We start from the raw sequence: 25,215 nt of genomic DNA on the forward strand, positions 1-25,215 counted from the left end.
ATTTCATTCTTTTCATTTATTAACACACTGTACACATTTATAACTAACAGTAATACAAGGTCCAAACTTTTTATAGAGGCACAGAAAGTAGTCCTGCAGGGTGTGACATTAGAAAGACCTACTGTAACAAGATGGTCTTACTATTCTCGGTCAGTTGCAAAGGTTAACCTTCGTTATGGAAGTTTGTTAGCAGTGCTTCACAAAGTTGAAGAGAGCACTGATTCAGAAGCTGCAACTGAAGCAAGTGAACTCTACAAACAGTTGCTGTCTTTCAAGTTTGTAGTGATTCTTCATGTTGCCGAACAAGTCTTGCAAGTTACCAACAGCTTGTCAGACCAGCTGCAAGCAATGGAATTATTGCTATCTGAAGCTTGCTCTCTCATACTGTCAACTATTGAAGACTCCAATCAAGTAGGCAGACCCAAGAGGATCTAAAAGATCTCATCCAAGTTAAAATACTTTTAAATTGATTCAACTGTAGGAATGACTAAGGACAAACAAGTCTTGTTCCTGAAGTATCATTCAAAGGAATCTATTTTGACATATTTGGCGGATTTCTCTCTGAGATGGATAATAGATTCACTCATAATATGCCACTTATACCCTCGATGAATGCACTTGACTGCAATTCTAATGGCTTTTTAAATGGTAAGAAACTATCTACCATAATAGAGTTTTATAAGGATATACACATAGATGTAATCCTTCTAAATGCCCAAATTTCTGTAGCAAAGAGTCACTTTCTAGCAAAGAATGAAAAGCCTAAGAATCGGTTTGAATTGTATGACGAAGTCAAACCATTAGAATGTGCCTACTATAAAATTCTTTAAATTGTTCTAATTCTCATCACCTGTCCAGTACCTACTGCCAGCAATGAATGACTGTATTCAGTGCTTAGTTTAGTGAAAGGCATCTACGAACTACCATGAAAAATGAGCGCTTGAATGACTTGCTTCTCATGGCCTCAGAAAAGGAACCTGTTAAAAATCTAAACTATGACATACTGGTTAATAATTTTGCACAATTAAGATCAAGGATGTATCCAATATTGCAGTAGATACTATTTGAAATGCATGAAGCATATGTTTATTTTGAAATTTCCTTAGATGAACCTTGTTAAAATTATGTACCATTTTATCTCTACACATTTTCCCAAGATGAAGATCTTCCTATTCATATCATCTTTTTTTTGTTTTCCTGAATGACCCTTGAGTAGGTAGTGAGCTACACTTAATGCAACAGGTTAAATTGCAGATATTCTAGGAGCAATACTATAGTTTAAAACTTGATTTGTTTAGAAATTTCTATTGCCTTTTCATCTTCATTTATTATCTCAAAATGTGATGTAGTACAGCATTTTTAAGGAATAGAAACTCTTCAAATTTCCTTTGCATGCGGCCTTAAGTGGCTCCTATTCTGTTGATATTTCTAAAGCTTTTATTGCGGGGCCTTACTGTGCAACCCCCCCCCCCCCCCCGCCAACCCCTCCCCCCCCCCCCCCCGCCCACCCCTGACCCCCCTAGATGATTAGGCTCACTTCTCTCACCACACACCTTCTTTTCAGGGGGGGGGGGGTAAATAAACCTTTGCCCCCCCCCCCCCCCCCCCCGGGAAAAATGAAATGACGCCCCTGGGAAGGGATGATTCATAAAATTTCAATTAATCAATTTTTCCTTAGCAAAATCCAATCCATGTTTCATCGATAATATCACTAGTTCGCTACGATTTTTTTTAAGCTGACTGAGCCTGAGCACAGTACAGGTTCAAGTCATGTTCAGGGAGGTCAGTAAGCGACCGCTGCAGTCTCGAGTCTCTTGAGAGAGTTTCGAATTTCCTAAAGCAATAATCTTTATGGTGATCTGGTGTTAACAACATCTGTGCCTTGATTTGGGCATTTTTGAGAAATTGGCCGGATAATTCTACGATATTAATATATAACTATTTTCTATGCCTGAAAACCATACATATATACTATATGAATGCATACACACACAGATACGTATATATGTGTGTATACTTATCTATATTTATGTATTGATTAGGCTAATAATTTGAATTTGATACAGCTGCCATCTAATCATGAAACGTTCAAAATCACAGCAGACAAGCATAGAATTAATTTTCTAAGAAAAGAAAGAAGCTGAACCAGAACATGCTGCCTCAACTGAACTGGATGAAAAAAATCTGGAACTGGAAATAGAAATAGAGCAAATGTGTCCCAGTGCCACTGAATCTGAACCCAAGAAACAGACCCTCATCATCACACGGTAAGTAACCTTAGTTTACATAATTAATTACCTGAATAGTGAAGACCGATATATAGACGATTATAAATTATTTTATGAATACTCTATCCTACTAAAAGATTTAAAATACAATATGCTTGTCAAGACTAACTACAGTATTCAGGATCTAGGTAACAATTTGAGTTAAATTACTTACACTATTCGTTATCGCAAATTAGGCTTTAAAGTAAACTGAGTCACTGACACCCTTTTTGCAATCAAACGTTTAATTTATTATAGTGGGGTAGTCATGTCCTCATTTATGGTCGACCTTCAATTCCGTTGCAAATAAAAAAAATGCAGGGGTAAGTTAGGTTAGGTTTTTTGTAATTTTTTTAATTTATGACAGAAGCGGCCATAATCAAATGAGTTAACAGAAAGTAAAACCAGTCGAAAATTGCGAATTAAATATCAAATTCGAATAGTATTGACCAAAACTTGTTTTGATTGCAACTGTCTCACTGTTTACTATCGCCACTATCATGTTAGCTATAAGCAGTATATTTTGTGCTTCCATCTCTTGTATGCAAACTGAGGTGCCTGGCAGCAGTCTTACCCCAGACATCAGCTCATTAAAGTATGACAAACCTGTGCAACCTAACCTTCAAACATTTCCTTAAGTAAGAGGAGATTTAATGCAGGCTTTTATAACCGGTTTGAGTGGGTGGAGCATTCTAAAGCGGAAGACAGTGTCTATTGCTTTGCATGTAGACACTCAGCCAGTAACATACAGAGAAAAGGTGAGATTCATGGTAAGCGAACATTTATTGATGTAGAGTTTAGAAAATGGAAGGATTCCTCAAACTTATTAAAAAATACTCACAAGTTAAATACATGCCAATGCTATGAGTAGTTGGTTGACTTTAAGCTAGGCAGTCGTAAGCAAAAAAAAAAAAAAAAAAAAAAAAAGTTCAATCGAAGTAAAACTTATGCCAACAGGTCAAAATAATTAGAGGCTAACGGAGAGCATGTAAAATCTTTGCTGTGTCACAAGAAGGCAGGGTTTAGCAATCTGTGGCCATGATGACAGTGAAACTTCAGAAAATAGAAGAAACTTATACGAGACACTGGATATGTTAGCAGACACAAATGAAATTTTGCGTAAGCAGATGCAAGCAAGGTATGGCCAATACATGTCCCCCGAGTATCAAAATGACTTAATACGAGTGTTTGGTAATAAAGTTCTAAAAAATGTATCTACACAAATGAAGAAGGCCATATATTTTTCAATATTAGTCGATGAGACAAAAGATCAGTGAAAAAAAGAGCAATTAAGCATAATAATCAGGTTCTTTGATGGCAAAATAATCCAGGAGAGATGTTGCGGTACTTATCACATGCAAACCTAGATGCCGAATCCCTTGCAAATTTCATTCTGAAGAAGTTAGAGGAAGTTATGAGTGGATGGGCTTCAGGAGTTCAGGCTCGTGTAGCAGAGAAAGTTCCCCATGCCATCTACATACATTGTTATGCACATTGTACTCATTGACTGTGTGAAGAACCTTGATGACTTTACAGATTTCTTCTCAACCATACAGACTTTTTGTATGACTTTATTTCAAAAAATAGCAACTCAAGACGACCCTTTGTTAAATCACAGAAGGAGCTTGGAAAACAGGTATTAGAATTAGAAAGAACAGTTGCAACTAGATGGTTCTATTCGTACAGGAGTATTTACAAAATCTGTGTTCCATATGAAGCTAATCTGGCAGTACTAAATTCTCTAGATCCGAGTCAAGAAATGAAGCTTCTATGGAAGCATCTGGCCTAAAGTCAAGAGCATAATCTTGGATATTCATAGTTTGTCTGCTTGTTGCAGAGAAATTATTCATGCAAACAAATTGTCTGTCAGAGCAGCTTCAAGGAAAAGGTTTATCTATTGTTAGGACTATAGCTCTAATCACAACAAAAACAAATTTGGTAAAATATGAGAACTGACAGAATATGAAAAGTTGTATGATGAGGCACAAGAGTTTGCTAGGAAACTTGGAATTGGTGTACCAGAGGTAAGTGCCACAGTGGGATTAGCTTGCAGCAAGAGAATATAACAAACATCAAACAGACTGAAAGAGTATCTCACAACCAGTACACCTGGGAAGAGACAAGGGCAATTGGTATCATCTTAGAACATCAACCTAAAATAACATTTGAAGATGTTATGGATAAGTGCACTACCGAATTTGACCGCAGGTTCAGCAGTAACATAGATTTATTTCAGTCTCTCTCTGCATTTGACTGTCAATCAAAGCAGTTTCTTCATGAGGAAAAATTAACTGTTCGCAAAGCATTACAGTGCACACGTTGGTACAGTCCTCTTGGTTTCACAGATTCATTCTGCAAAGGTGTCCTTAGAACAAAAGAAACAAGAGGACCTAATCGATGTGTACACTGATCTAAAAACCTTACCAGTTGCCTTTTCAGGGTTGGTAACTATCCTTAAAATTTTATTTACCATTGCAGTCACTACTGCTAGTAATGAGAGGTTTTTTCTGTGTTAAACATGTAAAGAACAACCTGCGAACAACAACTGGGGAGGACCAGCTATCTTACTTGTTGATGGTCAGAGAAAAACATATGGTTAAGTCATTTGATTTGGAAGAGCTAGTGAAGGATTTTGCTTGCATGAGACACCATCGGTACCCATTGGTTTAATTCTATATAGGAATGTAATTCAAAAATCTTATATTATTCTATTCTGATTTTGGTACTCAAATTATTAACATTATTACTTTTATATTATTTATTTTCATTATGGTACTCAAATTATCAACGTTATCTCTTTTTTTTTCATAATCATAGTATAAATTCCATTACACTAATGATGCAGTTGTTTCATCATTTTCATTAATGCCCGGTACTGACAGCTGATGGCACTATAATTCGATCTATAAAGTCTATTTTTATGTGCAATCATAAATATATGAAATTTCTCGGAAATATTACGTTTCTTGAGTCTTGTCTGACTACTAGCTACCAATGATGATGAGATAAATAAACAGTAGTGGTAGTAGTTTTGCTGAAATAGCTTGCTCATGTGGCTTCAAAAGCACATGAAATAGCTCAAAATAAAATAAAAACAGCTGGCTTTGCTCGCCAACCATCCTTGCCCCCCCCCACAACAAAACTCTGAAATGACATCTGTGCCTGCAGTCACTAGTTTTCCATCTACATGATCATCCAAATATTTACCACTAGTGTTGCATCTGCCTACCTCGTCAAAAGAAGCCAATTTCTGCGAACAAATCAGTCTCACTGAAGACACCTGGTGAGTGTTTGAAGCACGTAGTCACCAGAACAACATGGATTTTGCTCTGGCAATTAACAGACTCATAACAGACATACCCTATCACCAAAAGGAAGCCAATAGCAGACTCGGTACAACACACAAATTGTAGCTTTGCTCTCCTTTAACAGCCTGAAGTCTTTCCTCCACTAGCTCAGCAGACCCAGCTTGGTATTTATAGCTATCCCCCTGATAACTAAGAGAGCCAGTACAACAATGCTCTACCACTAACAAAGCCATTAGAGGACTAATTGCTGCTTCCCAGTTTTGAATTTGCACTCAAAGACATTAGGAAAACCATCCGAGTAAAACCATTCTCAGGGATAAACTTGCAGGATATATGTGGTTGAACAGTTGAACAGAAATGCCATCATCCTCCTGCCCCCATTCTAAACAACAGAACCATCTGTCTGGTTTTGGAGGGCAAACATACTATTTTAACTCCACAGCATTACAAGTTCCACATAGAAAGTAGATTACATGACAGAGTCAATCCCAGTTCCCCTCTTCCCCTAGATCACACACTGGCCCTCAACCTGCTAAACACTTGACTGGTGGACTACAGCAAGTGCACTCTAGTATGAACTTGAGTCCCTTTTAATGCTTCTGGAACACAACATGATGGGAACCCATAAAGGAAATTTGGCTCCTCTGCCTCCTGACCAATATCCAATCTGACCTCCTCGACAAAGAGGGCATATAGATGGTGGACCTCTTGAAGATGTTAGATAAGTTGCTAGAAGCCTTCATGGCCTCACAACATACCACACACAACATTTGTTAAACCAAGGAAAACTGAGCTCAAGATGACAAAAACCAAGCCAGCATCTTGCAAACGTTCCCTTACAAGCCAGAACAGACAGGTTGCCCCATCCAGCCATCATCTGTGTATGCCATCACATGTTCAGAAAAGCCCCAAAAGACTGTGTACCTGGTTGCAGCTAGAGAAAATATAACTAAGGCACCCACCACAGAAAGCATTGGTGGCTGCCACAATGCAGACAGATGCCTACATGAATGAGTCCCTGGCAGGACATTCTGGGCAAACACAGGCACCTTCAAATTTATCTTGTGAATTACTGGTGAAGTTCACTACTGATAATGTGTGTCCATACTGACTTCCTCTGGTTCCAAACAAACTTCCAACTCTTCAAGGGGTCCGACATGCCTCCAGACCCTCTGACAGGAGCTCCCAGATGTCTTCACACCAGATCTCAAGTAGACCCCCAAGGATCCATGCAAAGCAAGGCACATACACCCAGTTAAAAAACAAGACCTCTGTATATTCAAAATTCTGCCATCTGTCCCCCAAAACACTCACTACTGAAGAAACTCTCAGGGAATTGGAATGCATGGGTTTTTACCAGAAGGCCTCCAGCCCTTTGGCCTCCCTACTCCATATGGAGAAAACTCAGATCAATACTGATACCTCATGGAAAATTAAGGTGACTCAGCCTACAAATAAAACCCAAATCACAGCAGTGGCACAGGAAGTTTTCCATCTACACTGAAGAGTGTGGAGACAGGCCTAATGCACAAGCTATACTCAGGACACTAGTGAATCGTATAACCCACAATGTAGCGACATGAGCATATTGAGGAATGCATAGATTTTGAAACTATCATTATTATGCTGGAGTAACTGTATATGAAGACCCCTCATGAAATATTTGCAAGGCATTTACTTGCAACATAGCAGCAAGAGCCTGATGAGTCTTTAGATGAGTTTTGAGAGTACTCAACCAGTTAGTGCTGGGCAGTACAGAGAGGAACTAATTAGAGCTTAGCAACCTATGGCATGCGTGCCAGACTTGGCACGTGGAGTGCTTGTCTATGGCATGGCATTTGATTCAAAGGAGCAAAGAAAAAAAATCCTAAAAAAAATACTGAGAGAGAGAGAGAGAGAGAGAGAGAGAGAGAGAGAGAGAGAGAGAATGTGCTGTGCGTCATTACTTTTATCTTCAAGGTTTATTTACTTTATGATTTAAATTATCATATCTATCTATCTATCTATCTATCAATCTATCTGTCTATCTATATATTTATCTATCTTTTCTTTCCTATGATACATTGAATTAAAATGAAAATGTTTCATACCCATGATGAGGAGTATGTGAGTGCAACAAGATGTAGACAAGAATGAGACCTGTTAGTATCGGTGTGTTCCCACCAGCCATTTGCATTAGTCACAAAGGCTGTTGTTTCAGTGACTCTTTAGCTGCCGTACGTAATATTCTTTCTAGTTAATTGTCACCATGGCTACTATGATAAAAATCAAGCTTGATGTCTGATCATTTCAGTCATCATAGACAAATGAGTTTAGATTTATTCAACAGAATGATTGTGTTTTGTGTGCTCTATGCTGCGAGAATGTCGTGTGAAGCACATTGAGTTTTAAACGACACTTTGAAACAAAGCACAAGAAGACTTTCAAGGATAGTGCTGATAAGGCTGAGGCAATTAAGAAAGCAGTATCCCACTATGAGGAACAAAGTAATGAGTTAAAAAACTTGAGTGCTAGCAAAAACTATGAAACTGAAGCCAGTTATAAACTAGCTCTGTGTATTGCTAAATACACAGAGTGTATTTAGCATGGAAAGCCTTTTACTAATGGAGATTTTATAAAAGCAGCTTTCCTAGAGTGCTCTGAGGTGTCATTTGATGGCATATCAAACAAATATGTTATTATCTCAAGGATAAAAAACATGCCTGTCTCCCCCAGAACCGTGGAGAGACATATTTCTGAAATGGCTGATAATGTAAGTCAGCAGCAAATGGTTGCTTTAACAAGGGAAAAGATATACTGAAGGCATTCAGTAACTGTTTTGAAAAGAGAGGGGTAGACATAGGAAAGATTTTTGCAAATACAACGATGGTGCTCCTGCTATGGTAGGAAGAAACAAGGGTTTTACTAAGATGGTTAAGAATAAAATTGGGCATCCCATTTTGAAATTGCACTGCATAGTTCTTCAAGAAAATTTATGTGCCTAGATCGCGAGCTCTGATCTCAACAAGGTGATGACTACTGTTACAAGAGTAGTAAATTTTCTTGTTGCACACTCTTCTCTTACACACAGGCAGTTTCGGGCTTTCCTAGAAGAGGTGGACAGTGTGTACAAAGATATATCCTTGCACTGCAGTGTTAGGTGGTTAAGCTGTGGGAAGGTATTAGAGAGATTTGTGGAATACTTTGATGAAATCTAAATTTTTTTATCAGATAAAGGCCAAGACTATCCTGAGGACAGAGATTGGATCGTCAAACTTATGTTTCTCTCAGACATCACCAAACATCTAAATGACCTCAATCTTCTCTTCCAAGGTGCAGGAAAAACGGTGATGGATTTGTATGATGCTTGGAAGGCATTTGTTGTAAAGCTTGCCGTTTACTCAACAGATATCAAAACTGGTTCTTCCCATTATTTCATAAACTTGAAGAACTTATCTGCAATTCATCCTGTTAACACTATTAATATTCAGTTATACATGCAAGAATTAGAGTCTGAGTCAGTTCTCAATCAGATTTCAAGATTTCCAACAGATAGGGCCAGTGTTTTCCTTTTTCATCAGACCAGACACCTTTAAATACAGTGACTTGAATGTGACTCTCTTTGAGTGGATGGAAACTGAGGAGTTGGAAATGCAGTTAATTGACTTTCAGGCCCCATCATTGTGGTCAGCTAAATTTTAAAATCTTCGAGAAATACTGGAAACTAGTAAAAATGATCATGCAGCCTCCATTTTAAGGTCCTGGATATCACTGGCTAATAAATTCAATTGCATGAGGAAAGTAGCTTTTACACTGCTATCAGCATATGGATCCACATATGAATGAGAGCAGATATTTTCACACATGAAGCACATCCTCAGCCCCATCGCAGCAGGCTTACAACGGATTACTTTGAGGGTTGTGTGAAACTCAAGATGTCCATATATTCACCTGAAATTTCAATTTTGGCCTCTGGGAAGCAAGGGTAAGGATTGTATTGATAGAGTGAGGTATAAACTTAAAATATAAGATATTTTTGTTACAAAGAATACTAAATGCCACAAAATTAATACATTTATGTTATGCATGTTCACGAAAATACATTATAATTAAAATGGTTGGTACATACTGCACAATTATGATTTTAATTTTCCTATATAGTTCTAAAAAAAATAATAACTGGCATGCAAGGTAGTAAAAAAACTGGTATTATTATCAACTGGTACAGTGTGTTCAAAAGGTTGCCGACTCCTGCTCTAGATCTACAGGCAGTCCAATTAAGCATGTTCTTTAATTCAAGCCAGCATAATGACAGTGCTTTTGGCCCCATGGATTGTACATTCCACCACCATGGTAACCCCTAACTAGCCACAGACAGTGAGGGTTGATCTGTTGAGCACCACATAAGATATTGCAGGGTTGTGATACAACTTCATAGAGAAGCAAACAGTGGTAGTTGTTCTCTCTGCAAACAATGGGTGTTTTTTTTAGAGAGGGCCATACTACAGTTATACTTACTGTCTAGCATGTGGGGGCCACCTGTAATAATTATGCCAGGAAAGGTCATTTTGCTCAAGTATGCATGTCTATACCACAGTATTTGACTCCTCTCGGCTGTCTATCCTTACAGTAGTCACTGGTACCACCTTCCCAAGAGCTCTATTAAGAAGCCACCTCAACAAAAATCTATGGATGGGAGTTAATTGCACTTGTTGATTCTTGCTGTAGCTACATCAATGAGGATGTTGCACAAGAATAAAAACTGCAGGTTCATTGATCTGATAAGGGTATCACTTTTGCCAGAAATCATTACACACGATCTCTTAAGGTCATGCTATTGTAGCTGTAACTCTTCATTTCAGTGGACAAATTTATCCATCCACACATCTTAGGTTGATGATGGATCTGTGCTCTGAAAACCCACTTGGCCAAAACTTCCAAAAAGTGTATCAAAATGAATGCAACCTATGAGTATTGTGACCCTAAGCTTCCACTCAGTCTAGCTATACTGACTCACCTTGTACCTGAGCTGCAACTGTAATGGGGGAGCCATCTTTATTTCTAAATTTGTCACCTAAATGTTAACCTACTGCAAACAAATCAAGACAGTTCAATAGAGATGACGCTGAATTAAATGAAGAAGAAATAAACCTCCTGCTTGCTGAAAGCATTATTGAAACTAGCCTATCTCCATGGAGGGTACAGGTCATAGTAGTGAAGGACCCCCTTTGGACTAGTGTAAGATGTGCATTGATTAATCCCAAACAGTAAATCACTATAGGGATGGATGCTTCCCCATTCCAGAGAATCATCAGTGTGGTGTGCAGTCTCTCAAAGAACGGTGTGTTCTCTACCTCTGGCTGGAAAAGTGTTTAATACCAAGTACCACTGAAGGAATTGGAAAAGAAGTACACAGCTTTTGAAGCTAATGGATTTCTATATCAATTTTGTAGGATTCCTTTTGGAGTGGCAAATGATACTGCAGCCTTCCAACGAACCATAGACAAGTTGATTAAAGAGTATAACCGATCTTCCCTTACCCAGATAACATCACCATTGTTAGACAAAATCAAGAACATGATCAGACTGTAAAATACTTTCTTGAGGTAATCACTAAAAGATGCCTAAACCTTAATTATTCTAAGACTGTGAAGTTTAAGTGCTTCATCAGCATTCTTAGATACTATGTAGGAAAAGGTATCATCAAGCCAACCCTGAAGGACTCGCCTTCTAAAATCTGGGATCCTAGAAGAGAGCAGTGGGGATACTCACCTACTGTGCCAAGTGGATACAGGATTTCTCAAACAAGATTCAACCACTGGCAGGGGCAGAGAAGTTTCCTTCAGATGAAGAGACCTTGAAAGCATTTAATCTACTCAAACAAGAACTTTTGAAGTTGAATGTGATGCGTCTAAACTATCTCATAAGTACTAAACAGGGTAGTAGGCCTGTAGTACTTAGTTATATAAAACACTATCATCCAGGAAAAGAAAATATGGTCCCAATACACAAGCTTTAAATTGTTCCACTATCTCCACTCACTGACCTACTTGCACTTTGACTTTGATATAAAAGAACCTCCCATTTTTCAGTAAGGATGGGACGTGGGGAGGTTTGTGTATCCTGTAAGATCTGTATAGAGTAAATCCTCGGTTTTACCAGCCTTAAGAAGGAATGCTAATCAAGGCAACAGAAACAATGGAAAGGCTGAGCATCAACTTCAATGGACCTCTTCACACAACTCTTTTTACCCACAGCTGTTGACGAATACTCATGTTTCCCCTTTCCCTTGCCATAATTCGGTACAGGACAATTTGGTGCCAAAAAATTCAATGCTAGGACAGTTTAGTATCAGACAATAGCCATCATTATTAGAAGACTTGTACAATCATATCTGATCTTCAGCATGTAAAACTTCAGAAGAATACATATATTTTTATATTTCGTGTTTTCTACAAGAACCTCCTCACCATGAGTTTAACACATCATCGTCATAAACAAGAAGATAATCCCGACTTCATAAGTGATCTACAAACCCCAAAACACTCCATTGAAGATGGAAGTGCAATACCAACCGACTTAGCGTAAGATTATCGCAAGTCTAACATTACCTCATAGGGCGCCTTATCATACAAGGCACAAGTCCTAATATTGGTGGCAGTGTCACAGAAGAACTCTATAACGTCCTACGAAGAAAAACCACAATAATAAATCATGTATCATAAGAAGTCAACGACGACGGAAGCAGCAGATTCTTCAAGCAACTTATTATCATCGTTTAGTGAGCGACTTCAGAAAACAACAAGAACTTCACCGACGTCGAAAAGCAAGAGATTTTTCAAGCAACTTAGTATCATCGTTTAGTGAATAACTTCAAGAAACAAAACCGACGTGTCCTTTTCCTATGGCAACGCAAGCTTCGTCTCTCATTAGAATCATTCAAGAAAACATCGTTAGTGAGCGTTTCCGGCACTTCAAGAAACAAACTGAACGCGTCTGCAGCATCGGATCTTTCAAGGGCTCGAATCATCGAAACAACGCGCACGGGGGAAACTGAAGCAAAACCAGGTCATCCGCTAAATAGAGAAGGAGGACCAAGGCCGTGTGTCGTTATCGGAACACCGTGACTTCCCACAAACGCAAGCTAAGTACAATTTTTTATTCATTTGGAGTAACTTTGGAGTGTTTCCTTTGCAGGTCGAATTTCGTTATTCCTGTGGCTGTAGTTACGAGACATTCTTAATCTTACTTTTTTACAGAAATTATCTACATCATTGAGATTTCGCTACTGCGAGTTTTTTATCTTTGAGTGTCTGTTTCCAGAAGTTCTACTTTGGAGTGTTTCCTTTGCAGGTCGAATTTCGTTATTCCTGTGGCTGTAGTTACGAGACATTCTTAATCTTACTTTTTTACAGAAATTATCTACATCATTGAGAGGTAAAGAGATACAGGTCTTCTAATGACGATAGCTAACTCTGTTCTGCTCTGTTCTACATCTCTGTTACAAGTTATGAAGGAAGCAGATAGTAGCTCGAACATATGAACATACTATCAGATGACATAGTTACATATGAACACACAATCAAATGAGACACGCTACAGATCACGTAGGCCGTTTGAATTATAGGTCGCGGTAGTTGTCTCAAGCAGGGAGCTTGGACTGTTTCAAAACAAATGAATGACCACATACTTTAGGGTATACGTCATCTTTAGCGTCTCTAGTCTGATCACATTCCTGCAAGCAATCTGGTTGACCTCTTTAGTTTTAGTCTTTTATATATATGGACTAACATTCCATATTTTTATTATGTAAACACTTACATATATATATATTGTTCAAGATTTTAAGCTAGAACCAAGAAAAAGTAAAGTCTTTTACTCAAGTTTAATGAATCTATGTCTATACAAGTTGCCCCTTCCACTTTGGAGGAATCCATTCTCCTTTCTTTTGAAAAAGCTATCTCTTCTCCCATTGGTGCTTGGAATTACCCCCACAGGGACTGGTGGAGGGGCTTACCAGGAGAAAACTTCAAAAGGCCTTGAACCCAGAAGATGACCCTCAGAAGAACACCAGACCTAGGGCAAGTCAAGGCTCCTGCTCCTGACCAGATGCCGCTGCCCCCCACCACCTCCTGGGCCTGGCTTTCCCATGCTTTGGGAAGCCCCAAGTATATTTTACAATCCATAGTGCCAAACATCAAGGAGAAGACTACAAGCCTCATCAATAAGGTACTGTAGGGAAGTTCCATTTCAACCAGGGAATTGTTTTTACCTTTGTCTGAATTTCCTTTCCCTTTTCCAAGGCAACTTTGTGCAGTATTTCATTCCCCCACCCCGCCATCTGGTCTCAATTCTGTAATTACTCCACTGTGATACTAGTAACATCCCCCTAGTGAATTTAAGCCATGAAATAGTTTCTGCTGTGTAAATTTCCCAGTCATTCCATTCCCCCATGAGTGGCCTTTTGATTGAAAGAAAGTAGTGAGTAACGTTTGCCCTCGTGTGCTCCCCTGCTTTATGCCTGTGTCTTCTATTTGCAGACAAACGCTGTGCCTGGCTGTGGTAGGAATTGCAAATCCTTCGAAGCTTGCAATTTTGATCCATTGTGCAATTTTCCTAAAACGCCGTGGCTGGACAGCTCCCGCCACGTGGTCGGGTGGACTGAAAAGCAGTTCCCCTGCCCCTTGTGTTCCTGAACCTCTGTAAATTCCTGTAAATATAGTGCTTTAAAACTAGAGTCCAGCTTTCATGTAAATTCCTCCCTCCTCAGTAAGATCGGCCTTATACCTGAGAAGTTTAGTTTTTTTTTCTTATTCAAACCCCTCGTCCTCCAGTCAAGGCCGAAATTTTCAATGTAATTGTATTTTCTGGGAGGAGATGAGGTGGAATTTTGAATAATATATATACATATATATACATACTATATATATATATATATATATATAATATATATATATATATATATATATTATTACTTAATTATCAGTGTTAAAAAAGAAGAGACTTTATAATGCTTAGAAAATTCAAACTGCTATTAATATTCATATGTATAATAAAAAAATAAATAAATTGACAATGTATTTAGCTTTTATGAAAACTCTACCGTATGTGGTTTGGGATGTACCAGTTAGTGAAGCATATAATCTTGGGGCATTGAAGTTGTTTATTTGAATATGTAATACATACAACTGAAAGAATATAGAAGGGCAACTCTTGAAAGTTCCACATCCTTCCCAGTTCTCACATTGCCTCAAATCTTTACAGACTTCACCAGTTGCAAAAATTAAATTCGTTTCGTTTAGGGTCATCTGAGCCATTGCTAAATTGTAAAAACACGGATCCATCATCAAGACAGATATACCGTTGTGGTTAAGAGAATGCCAACCATTGTCTGAGGAATCAGTGAATGATTGGCTTCAGCTGGTCTCCAACGTCTAACATTCCAAGTGATAAGTGAAACTCTTGACACTTCAGCCAAAGCACACCCTTTTAGTTTTCCAAGTTCTTTCATTATAACTGAACGAGGGAAAGGTAGACTTGAAATTGACTTCTGCTTTATATTTGCGATAACAACCTTTGCATTAACTTCTGCTATCAGTTGCACTATGATCATGATTTCCCGTTGTCTTCAGTATTTCAAAATGTTCATCTGTATGAAGTCGAACTTTGCACGAGCAATTTTCACAACGCCAGTATATTTTTGAAGCATCAGCATTTTCTTAATGTTTATGGTAAGCATTTTCTGATACCGAATTTTGCGGTACCAAACTGTCCTAGTACTGAATTGTTCAATGACGAATTGTACGGTACCGAATTGTCCAGTACCGAACCCAACATACACCAACATTAAACATCAGGATAGACAAGAGTCTACAGTTTCAGTTTGTGATTTGGCCCCACTACTACTACCAAGAAGATAAGGAACCCTCCCCCAAACCAGCACAAGAGACAGAGGACAAAGCATTTCATCCAGAAGCCAAGGAAGGGGAGGTTGTAGACACTCCTGTGGTACAGAGATCAACTTGTTTGCCAAAGACTCCAAACCATTATGGCGTGGATGAATAACACTAGGATGGCCAGCACCTTTGATACATACAGTATGGCCGAGATATCGTTTTCGACACCTTATCATTTTACTCTATATTTTCAATAACTGACAATAGATTTGATTAATAATATTGACAGTGTGTTAGCATTATGAACTTTATTGAGGAAAATTACCGATACATTCATTTGAACATCCTAAAGAATCAGTTTATAACCTTACCCTTTTTTCAATCATGTACTACTAGTTAGCAATAGCATTACTTTCAATTCCACAATCTTTACAAGTTACAAACAATATTCTTGTTTCATGCTTGGCACATTTACCACAAATAGGTTTTTTACATGCTTGGCAAACTGTGATTGTATCACTGGAGCATTTTCCAATGGCGCTTGCGACGTTTTTTAGGTACTGAAGAGCTATTGGATGGCAGCTCAGCATGAGCTTGCAAACTACACTTACAAACATACGCATCCCTAAGACTGAATGACTGTATAATGAACGATTTCCTAATTATTTTTCCCCTGAGGCAAGCTTGAAATAATCCATGCGTTTATAACTGCCATATCAAGAATATTACAAAAAACTCCAAGAAGCTAAAGCCTTGTAGTACTCTACTTCCTAAGCATTTGGTCGACAACATCTACTCCAACTTTATTTGCATTATAGAAATCTATGACTGGTGGTTTTTTTTTCTTTTCGCCTTCAGAAACAGTTGGAGAACCATGCATGGTTGACAAGATCCATACATTCTTATTATCCTTGCATTGGTAATTCCCAAACATGCATCGACTTTCATCTTGGAAATAAAATCTGTGTTCATATATTCTAGCCTTTTCTTTCGAAGTCATTTCTTTTGACAGATGCTTGCTGTTTGCTTGCACAGTACCAATAAAATAATAGAAGTTGCTCTTTCCTGCAATTTCCTCGCAACTTGAAGTGCAGTAAACAATAAATAAGTTGTCTGTTATCACATTTTAGCCTTTATTTGTCACTACTCCATTAAGGCTGAGCGCATTTTCTGCTTACCTTGAATCTTTCTCTTTAGCCCTTAGGTAGCAAATCACATTCACATTACATTTGTGTACTACTTCTGCAAAGACAAAAAGTTTTAATCCAAACTTATCTGGTTATCTGCATTAAAAAAAATAAAAGGGCACCTTTTTTCATGGGTAACAGCTGTTCGTCAATTGTCAAACTTTATGATGAAGTAAAGGGAACTTGGCAGTTTTTCACAAAGAGGCTGAACATTTCCGTAATGTGAGTAAATTTGTCATTTGTGATCCTCTCTGACATCTTGCTTTTATCATCAGACCTAATATCTCTTTGTATTTTCTTGAAGTCATTTCTAGACCTTTCATCTCTACTATATGTATATATATATATACGTATACACAACATACATATATATATATATATATATTATATATATATATATATATATACATATATATATATATATATATATATATATATATATATATATATATATATGATATAAGATGATGTTTCAAACATTGAATATAAGTGAAATTTAGGAAAATAGCAATTCCCTTTAGGAAATTTTCTTGCATTTATACCGCAGATAGCCTAGGTGTCAAAAACGTCACCTCGACCATTCTAAGTAAAAGTCAAATATTATCTTTTATATGATAGATTACATAACCTCCATGACCAATAAAATATCTATGCAGGAAATCATTAATTGTCTGTAAGCCTCAGCGTTAGTCAAAAGTCATTATCACATTACACATTTGAAAACCTCAAGGTGTCCAAACAACACCTCGGCCATCCTAGTGTTAATCACAAGTTTAATGCTTACAAGTTCAATGTATTGTAAAATGCTGGTATTTTGTTTTTAAGCTCAACTTTTAATATACAGTTGACCCCCGGGATTCACGGGGGATAGGGACCACAACCACCCGCAAATAGCTAAAATCCCCAAATACTTGACCCCCTCGAAAAATGCGTTCCATTTCCAGGCCATTTGCTTTGGTCCACATACTTTCCCTCTGGCTTTCACCAGGATTCTTGAACAAGTTCCTTCCTGGGATCATCGCAGCTTACACCTTTACTGTTATCTAGGTGACTAATCAGTTTTGGTTCTTTTAAAGGAGGACTTCTTCAGCAACCTTCAGCTTCTTCTAGATTCTTCTGGATCTACAGGTAAACCTTGAGAAGTCAGATTTGCTACTATTCACCCATATGGTTTAGTTACAGTGGCAGAGTTGACCCGCCCCTTGAAGAACAACATGCTGGTTCCTCAGGACCATCAAGGAGTTCCTGTTTATATCCTTGCCTTAAAACCAAATCTTGGCAGGTAATGAATTTGATTAACCATTAGGTCTCTGGAGAAGTTAGTTCCACACTGCTATTTCAGCACCCTCCCACAACTCCTGTTAGAAGGCAGCCTTAATGACTCCAGTCATCAGGGTACTATTCTTGGATATTGGTAGAATGACCACCAAAACCTAGAGGGGGGATTTCTAGACCTGAACCTTAACAAGTCTCAGATCGGTGCGGTTTGGTACAAATGGAAAAGTCACATGCAACTTAATTTTCTCAAACTTCCGAACGTCTTGCCCAGTTACCATTTTCTCACATCCTCATTTTCTTTCAAGTACAATTTGAAGCTCTCCACCATCCTTAGGATGGGAACCTGGCATTGTCAAAACACGTTTTCCAACTTCTAATTTTCTGTTAAAAAAAAAAAAAAAAACTATTGTGATGGCTTTGACTGCCCACACGTTTCCTGTCTGCCCTCAAAACTTAAAAACTACCGAGGATAGAGGGCTGGAAATTGGTATGTTGATCAGCCACCCTCCAATCATCAAACATTGCAACCCTCAGTAGTTTTTATTTTATTTAAGGTTAACGTTACCCATAATATATGAGCCTGGCAGTGCTATAGGACAGGCCACCACTCGGCCGTGGCTGAAAGCTTTATGGCTCATATTGCATATGCTACCACATGATTTGCTGCAGCAAAACAGGAAACTGATGTTGAAAATGCAGTGTATCTCAACTGAAAGAACAGCACAGTTAAAGGAATATTACATTCTCATTTGTCAGCTTTTGACAGAATACTTCCAAGGGAAGTCTTAAAAACTGTTTCCAGATCTCAGGGGAGAAGCTCTATGAAAATGCTCTCGAGATGAGGGAAACACCTATGAATCTTCAGTCACGCTTTTTATTAAACTGTCCCCAGAAATTATTGAACCATTAGAAGCCAAGAAATATAGCATAACATGTACTTCAGTTCATGTCTGAACTGAAAAACAAACCGGAGAGAAGAGTAAAAGACTTTTTATATCTTTTGGATGAAGAAGGGAGCGCTTATATCTTTATTCCATGCGTCAGTGCTCACACCAGAATGTGTTTTTACTGGTGACCGTAGAAACCAGAGAAACCGACAGTAACTGAACTCGGTCAAAGCAGAGCTCCAGTTCTATGAGGTTTCTCAGGGGGAAGCCCATCCATGTACAAAAAATTCCCGGCCGACAGAAAACTTTCAGAGATGGCAATTACGAGGAGAAATAAGTAAATAAAAAAAAAACATTATGGATATCACTGGTAAGTAAAATACTTTACTGCAGTTTGGGAAATAGTTAATTTAGTTAGGAAATTTAGAAAGAAATATTACTTTCTTTCAGTCATTTGTTAATACTGGATGAATGTATTTGAAAATATGAAATTTTAGAAAAATCACATAATGGTGTAGCCCACGTGACAAATCATTACTTCTGTTTTATGTTATATTTCATACAACTTTCAATATTTCAACTCATTATTAAAATGACTTATTTGGATTGTCACGCAAAATTTAGAAAATCTCCTCCTTTATGAAAATATGGAAATGGCCACCCGCCCGACAAAAGAAACTTGCCGACGAAATATTCACCACAGGAGTTAATGGAAGGTCCCCTCATATCAGTGTTTATAGAAGTGACAATGAAAACCCATGACTGCAGCCGAGACAATTTCCTCCTTCCATAGGGACTCCCTCCTTTAGGTTTGGCCTCGTTCGTGCTTATCGCTTCCATGCCCGTGTCCCCAACCCCTCCTCCCCCTCCCACCCTTACATGACTCCTCCCCATCCCCTCTCATTGGCCCTTTCCCTGCCGTTTCCTTGGTCCAGTTCCTTCTTGTTCTTTATCGTCTTGAAAGTCTGCAATCAGAAATGTACAATATGTGCGTGCGTATGGTGTAGCCTACACAACCGGTGAGGTTACTATCATTTCTGGAAGTGTTTGATCTCGTAGGATTAGAAGTGCATGATTTCATAGGATTAATGTGTTTGTTTAGAATAACTAGTTTTATTGTAAGAAAAAAAACCTAGTTTTGAGCGACCGGACTCGCTCACCTAGAAGACTTCTAGAGAAGCGTAATTATTATTGACTCTGTGAACGTACGGACTCGTACCTCCACAAAAATGTTATTGATACGCATCTAGCTTTTGTTGATCCGGTGAACTGACAATTATACTTAAATAGTAAATGACACCAAACAGGTTCACTCATCAGTTTTAGAAAGTTAGCCTCACCAACAAGTACTCAACTCCACTTCCTAATGTTGAACAGACAACAGAAAAGTAAAACGACCCTACCAGGAGCAAATGAGGTCCTTAGAATAAAATACATGGCTAAGTGTATCATTCGACTCAAAACCATCTTGTTTTCCAACTATATTATAGATAATATATATGAAATTGTCAGTTTGTCTTCCAATCTCGAATCATAGAATAACAATCCTAGCGTACCATCATAGGAGGTGGTAACTTGACACTAATCGTACAAATTACAGGTAGTATCATTATGACCTCCACACGATACAACTTGTAGTTTCACAATATTTGTTATCGCGTATCTTTTAACTGTTGACTTTAGCTTTTCTGACAAGTGAAATTTCGCTACATCTTTGGCATCTTTAACTGGAATGAAGAAGTCAATAAAGACTGACAATAGCAGAGCGCATGCGCTGATTTGCTATGAACGTCCATGCTCGCTCTATAACTATCAACATTATCAGGGCGCATGCCTTCATTTTCTATTGATGACGACGTTGATTTATCTTGAACAGCTTCACAAAATTTACAGCTTCATACGGTTTTATTGGAAGAACTAAGCTCGTTTACAGAGCCGCATTTAGCTGGGACTTGCGATTCGTAAGTGTCTTGACTTATTATTGTTTGTAATAAATCCTGACTTGTAAAAGAAGAGAGAAACATGCACACGTTAACAGCGCTGTGCATACCTATCGCCATAAACAGGTCCCATGCGCTTTACATACCTATTAACATTAACAGGGCACATGCACTGATACGCTATTAGTGCACATGTGTTGTGCACAGGCCTACCTATGAATGGATTGGTGCTAGGGATGGCAGCAAGTTGCCCCTACAATGGAGAAAACGTGTGGACTTGCATCACCAGAATTTAATGCTTATACAGCTCTTTAAAATGTTCCCCTCTCATTGAGCCAGGCCGTTATTCTTTGTCGATGGCCGATGAATTTCGTATTTTTGGGGCTTATCTTTCAGCAATCTTCTTTTTTTTCGTGAATGACGGTTCCTTGCCACATGACTGATGTGAAAGAGCTCTGACAAAGTTGTTTGTAATCACCTATCCCTCCAGTCGAGTGGAAGGTCTTCTGTGGTGCAGGTCACTGGGTGAAGGAGTCACAAGAGAAATTCCCCATGAATATCAACCAACATTTTCATTGCATCAATCTATATCCACTTTATTCCGATTTACCTGAAATAAACCTGTTTCAAAATTCAAATACTGATCTACTAGGTTTCTGAAAAAAAAGAAAACAATAAAAGACGATCAATAAGGAAACGAGAGAAACGAACATGCATGGAAGAAACACTTCATCATCCTTCCCTCATGTCAGAAGAAGTGATGACGACTCGTCATTGTCAAGAAGCTTACCAGTTTTCTGTGAATTCTCTCAGAGCATTTGTTACCAGCTTCAGAAAATCATTATCATGTGGAAAGACTTGAAGTCCATGATTGTCAGCACTGGATCCTGCAGCCTTCAAATTCCTGAAACCATAAAAGAACACTCGAATACTGATATGAATTTTGATTTTAATTACCCTAAACGCACTTAAAATTCGAATTACATTTCAAGTACATAATAAATATAAAATATGAAATGAAGAGTAATGCAACGCAAACGCTATAAATTATGATGATTTAATTCATTTACAATTCTAAATATCGGAGATGATTCTAAGGCCTCGCATTTTCATCCTCTTTTATTGTAGTTTGGGAAGTATTTGTTCGTCACATCTTTTGTTTCATAAAAACTCTGCAAAAATTTTAAGAGAAGATATTCAAATAATGAAAAAGCGGACCTCTTTATATAGTTCAGGACTTAAAAATCTCAAGCCTTCCATAGCGCCAATCATATTTTCTCTGGAAGATTTCTAATGAGAAAGAATGGCAAAGAAAGTGATGATGCTTTACAGAGATAATGATAAACCATATGACATCTAAAACGTTACCAGCACAGCACACTGCTGATATTTTTAAATAAAAATGTTAAATACCTATTCTCCCAGGTGAGCTGAAATTCATGCCCTCAGAAGAATCCGGGACAAATGAAAATACCTCAGGGATGTAGCCTCCTCAGAGAGCTGAAAAATGACCCCGGGAAGCAAATGAAGAATTGCTAAGACCTTAAATACAGGTGGAGGAGTACATGACGTAGTTCAACTGAAGCTTTGTGAAATCGTCCAACAAAAATTCGTCAATTATCTTCGTAGTAGTAGGAACAGTGGCGGCTCGTGGCTATCATTCGTAGGGGTCTGTTCATTCATATTTTCTTTTTAAATTCCCTGATATTAACTGCATAAACACCCACACACACTCTCTTCCCTTTGTCTCTCTCTCTCTCTGTCTCTCTCCCGCTGAGGAAGGCAGCAGAACCGCTACCGAAAGCTACTATTTTGAATTTTACTCATTGACATTAATGTGGTTATCCTTTTTCCAGTTCAATACAACTCACCACTGAGTTGATCATTCTGGATTACATATCATCAGCATCGTCACTGATTTGATCTCTATCACTAATAGCACATATTGATTAGGCTTTGACGAATTTCAAAACACACCTTCGCCCCCCAACAGCTAGACTAACACTGCTCGAGAGGGCAGTGCTCCCCTTTACTCTACTCAAGGGCTGGCTACCACATTATCACACTGCTAGCATAATTAGAACTGCTGAGCACAGCAGTTCCACACATTCTAGCAATTCATTTGCTTTTTTTTATTTACAAAAACAAAAGAATGGTAACCATTTTTTAGGGATTATTGATAATCAATACTTAATTTCTCATAATCATGTGCATATTCATAATTTTGTGCATATATATGAAATCTATAATGGGTGCTGTAATTCCACAGTGCCTACTGAAGAGCCACCAATGAGTAGGAAGCCAATGAAAAATAGCAATGGTTCCTCAACAGACAATAGAGGAAACCTAGTGAACTCAGACCTGGAAAAAGCAGTTATTGAATAAGCTTTTTTACGAGTGTTTTCACAATTGAAGACACTACCCTGGACAAGCTATAAGATATGACGGGGCAAAAACGCTTGACAAAATATTTCCAGAAGAAAACATTAAAACAAAATAGAAAAAACTAAACAAGTTCAAATCTCCTGGACCAGATGGGATTCATGCAAGAAAAATTCAAAGTCATAGGTCATAGGTCAATCAATATGAGGGCAGAGAAAATGAAACCGATACACCTGAATTCAGGAGACGTCAGCAGAGCGCAGGAATGAATGATGTCGTTATGAGTACGTTATTAATGCAGGATAGGGCCACTAGAAAGCGGCACTGTCCTAATGTAAAATGGCTTCTAAGGATATTCGGTAAATCAGAGTTTTTTTCACTCTTTTATTTATGCAAATGATGACTTCTCCTTTTTAAGGTTATAGAAATTAGGCCAACTCTTATCAGGGAAGCAATCTCATTTCTATACCATATTAATTTACTAACAGCTCTCATTATTCCAAATCAGTGATACAATTATTATCAGTGTCATTATGCAATGTGCTTTGACAACCTTTCGGCATCGGTGAATGACATTTGTTCATCGGAATAATGGAAATATCAGTCACACAGCAACTAACGAACCTAAGAGTATGGGAGAGTTGATGCTGCGAGATGACCCTCGAAGTCGTATGGAAATTCAGTTGCAAATTCTTGAGTCGTCCTTCTTGTTCTGCTGCCCACAGCCTCAGAGAGCTTTGAGCTTCCTACAAAAATCAACAATACTTTTATTTAATGTAAACCAATAAAATTTCAGTTTTCTTGGTATTCCCTCTCTCTCTCTCTCTCTCTCTCTCTCTCTCTCTCTCTCTCTCTCTCTCTCTCTCTCACTACAGACCTAGAGTAACAAAACTTATGTCTCACTCCTCACAAAGTGTACCCAAGACCCTGTACACTTTTAAGAGCCTCGTTGTAAAAATTCTGCAATCTATTAGCACCTCCTATTCTCTACTATACGGACTGTGATTGATGACCAGATTGCTAGTCCCGAGGAAATCTCTGTTATATTACTATAGTATAAACATATTTCTACTAAAGATAGCCACAAACTTTGTTTTCTCATATGACCATGAATCTTAATTACACACTGTTTTACTCCTAGCCAGTTTTTATCTACAGTATATTGAAATTTCCTTTAGTAATATGTATACTGAAAATGTATCATTTTATCAGCTAACTCATCTTTTATTATACTAAATTCTCTTGTAATTATTGCAGAGGATTCCTGTTTTTTTAGGAGTATTCATACACTTTTATAACCCGGAGCAGAGTAATGTTAAACATTTCAGGATAAAAAAGTAAGCACTACGTAATATCAAGATTCGGATTTCCACTGCATCCAGGATTGACTGAGAACTTTCATGAATTCTTAACACTTTCTTTTTCCAAGGCTTACCCTTCTGAAGATAGATTGCTGACTAATATCTACGTTATGCATTTATATCAGATAACTGAATTGCACTGTAATAATCAAGTCATACTGATGAATTTATTTCATACGTAAACAACAAATTCTATGACTCATCAATCTGTGGAATGTTCAGTATTCATTCACAATGAGTACACATGCATTTAATAGGGTAGAAATGAGGTACCTATATGTTAGAGCAAACAACAACATCCAGATGAAAAAATTCCATAAAAATAAACAAAATGTCCCTCGCTAAATCATTCTCTTCTCAATATTGACATTTAAAAGAGCATGAAATTCTTCACCTGCATTTCCTCCTCGGAGTATTCGCTCTGCTGGATGCACTCGAGAAGCTTCCGAAGCAAATCTCCTATGAAAGACTGATCCACAACGGTTAACTTGGAGGCAATTTTCCACCAAGACAGTGTCACCAGGTGCGGTGTCATGTTAAGTACAGAACCATACTGGGACAAAATGAAAGCGTCGGTGCTGCTGATGGCCCCAGCCCAAGGAGCTGCCGGGCTCGAAATAACATTAGTCTGAAATTTTCGAAAACACCATGAAACAGTACTTGCATAATATCAGTACACGGAAAGTAAAAGGCTGTTGGTGACAATCATGATACATTTAAAATCATCTTA

The 25,215-nt window shown here is 38.1% G+C and overlaps 1 protein-coding gene across 11 annotated transcripts in view; it reads right to left on the bottom strand.

The window, feature by feature from the left end:
• Positions 1-25,215, bottom strand: part of LOC135216350 (protein unc-13 homolog 4B-like) — a 255,589-nt gene that overhangs the window by 72,178 nt on the left and 158,196 nt on the right. For all 11 annotated transcript variants that reach the window (XM_064251577.1, XM_064251583.1, XM_064251585.1 and 8 more), the window contains 3 exons: positions 24,880-25,113; positions 23,749-23,870; positions 21,533-21,646 (listed from right to left, as the gene is read on the bottom strand). In XM_064251577.1, coding sequence (XP_064107647.1) covers positions 21,533-21,646; positions 23,749-23,870; positions 24,880-25,113 — 470 coding nt within the window. The remainder of the gene's footprint in view (positions 1-21,532; positions 21,647-23,748; positions 23,871-24,879; positions 25,114-25,215) is intronic.

This window comes from Macrobrachium nipponense, chromosome 6, assembly GCF_015104395.2.
Source record: "Macrobrachium nipponense isolate FS-2020 chromosome 6, ASM1510439v2, whole genome shotgun sequence".
In the NCBI taxonomy this organism is placed as follows: Eukaryota; Metazoa; Arthropoda; class Malacostraca; order Decapoda; family Palaemonidae; genus Macrobrachium; species Macrobrachium nipponense.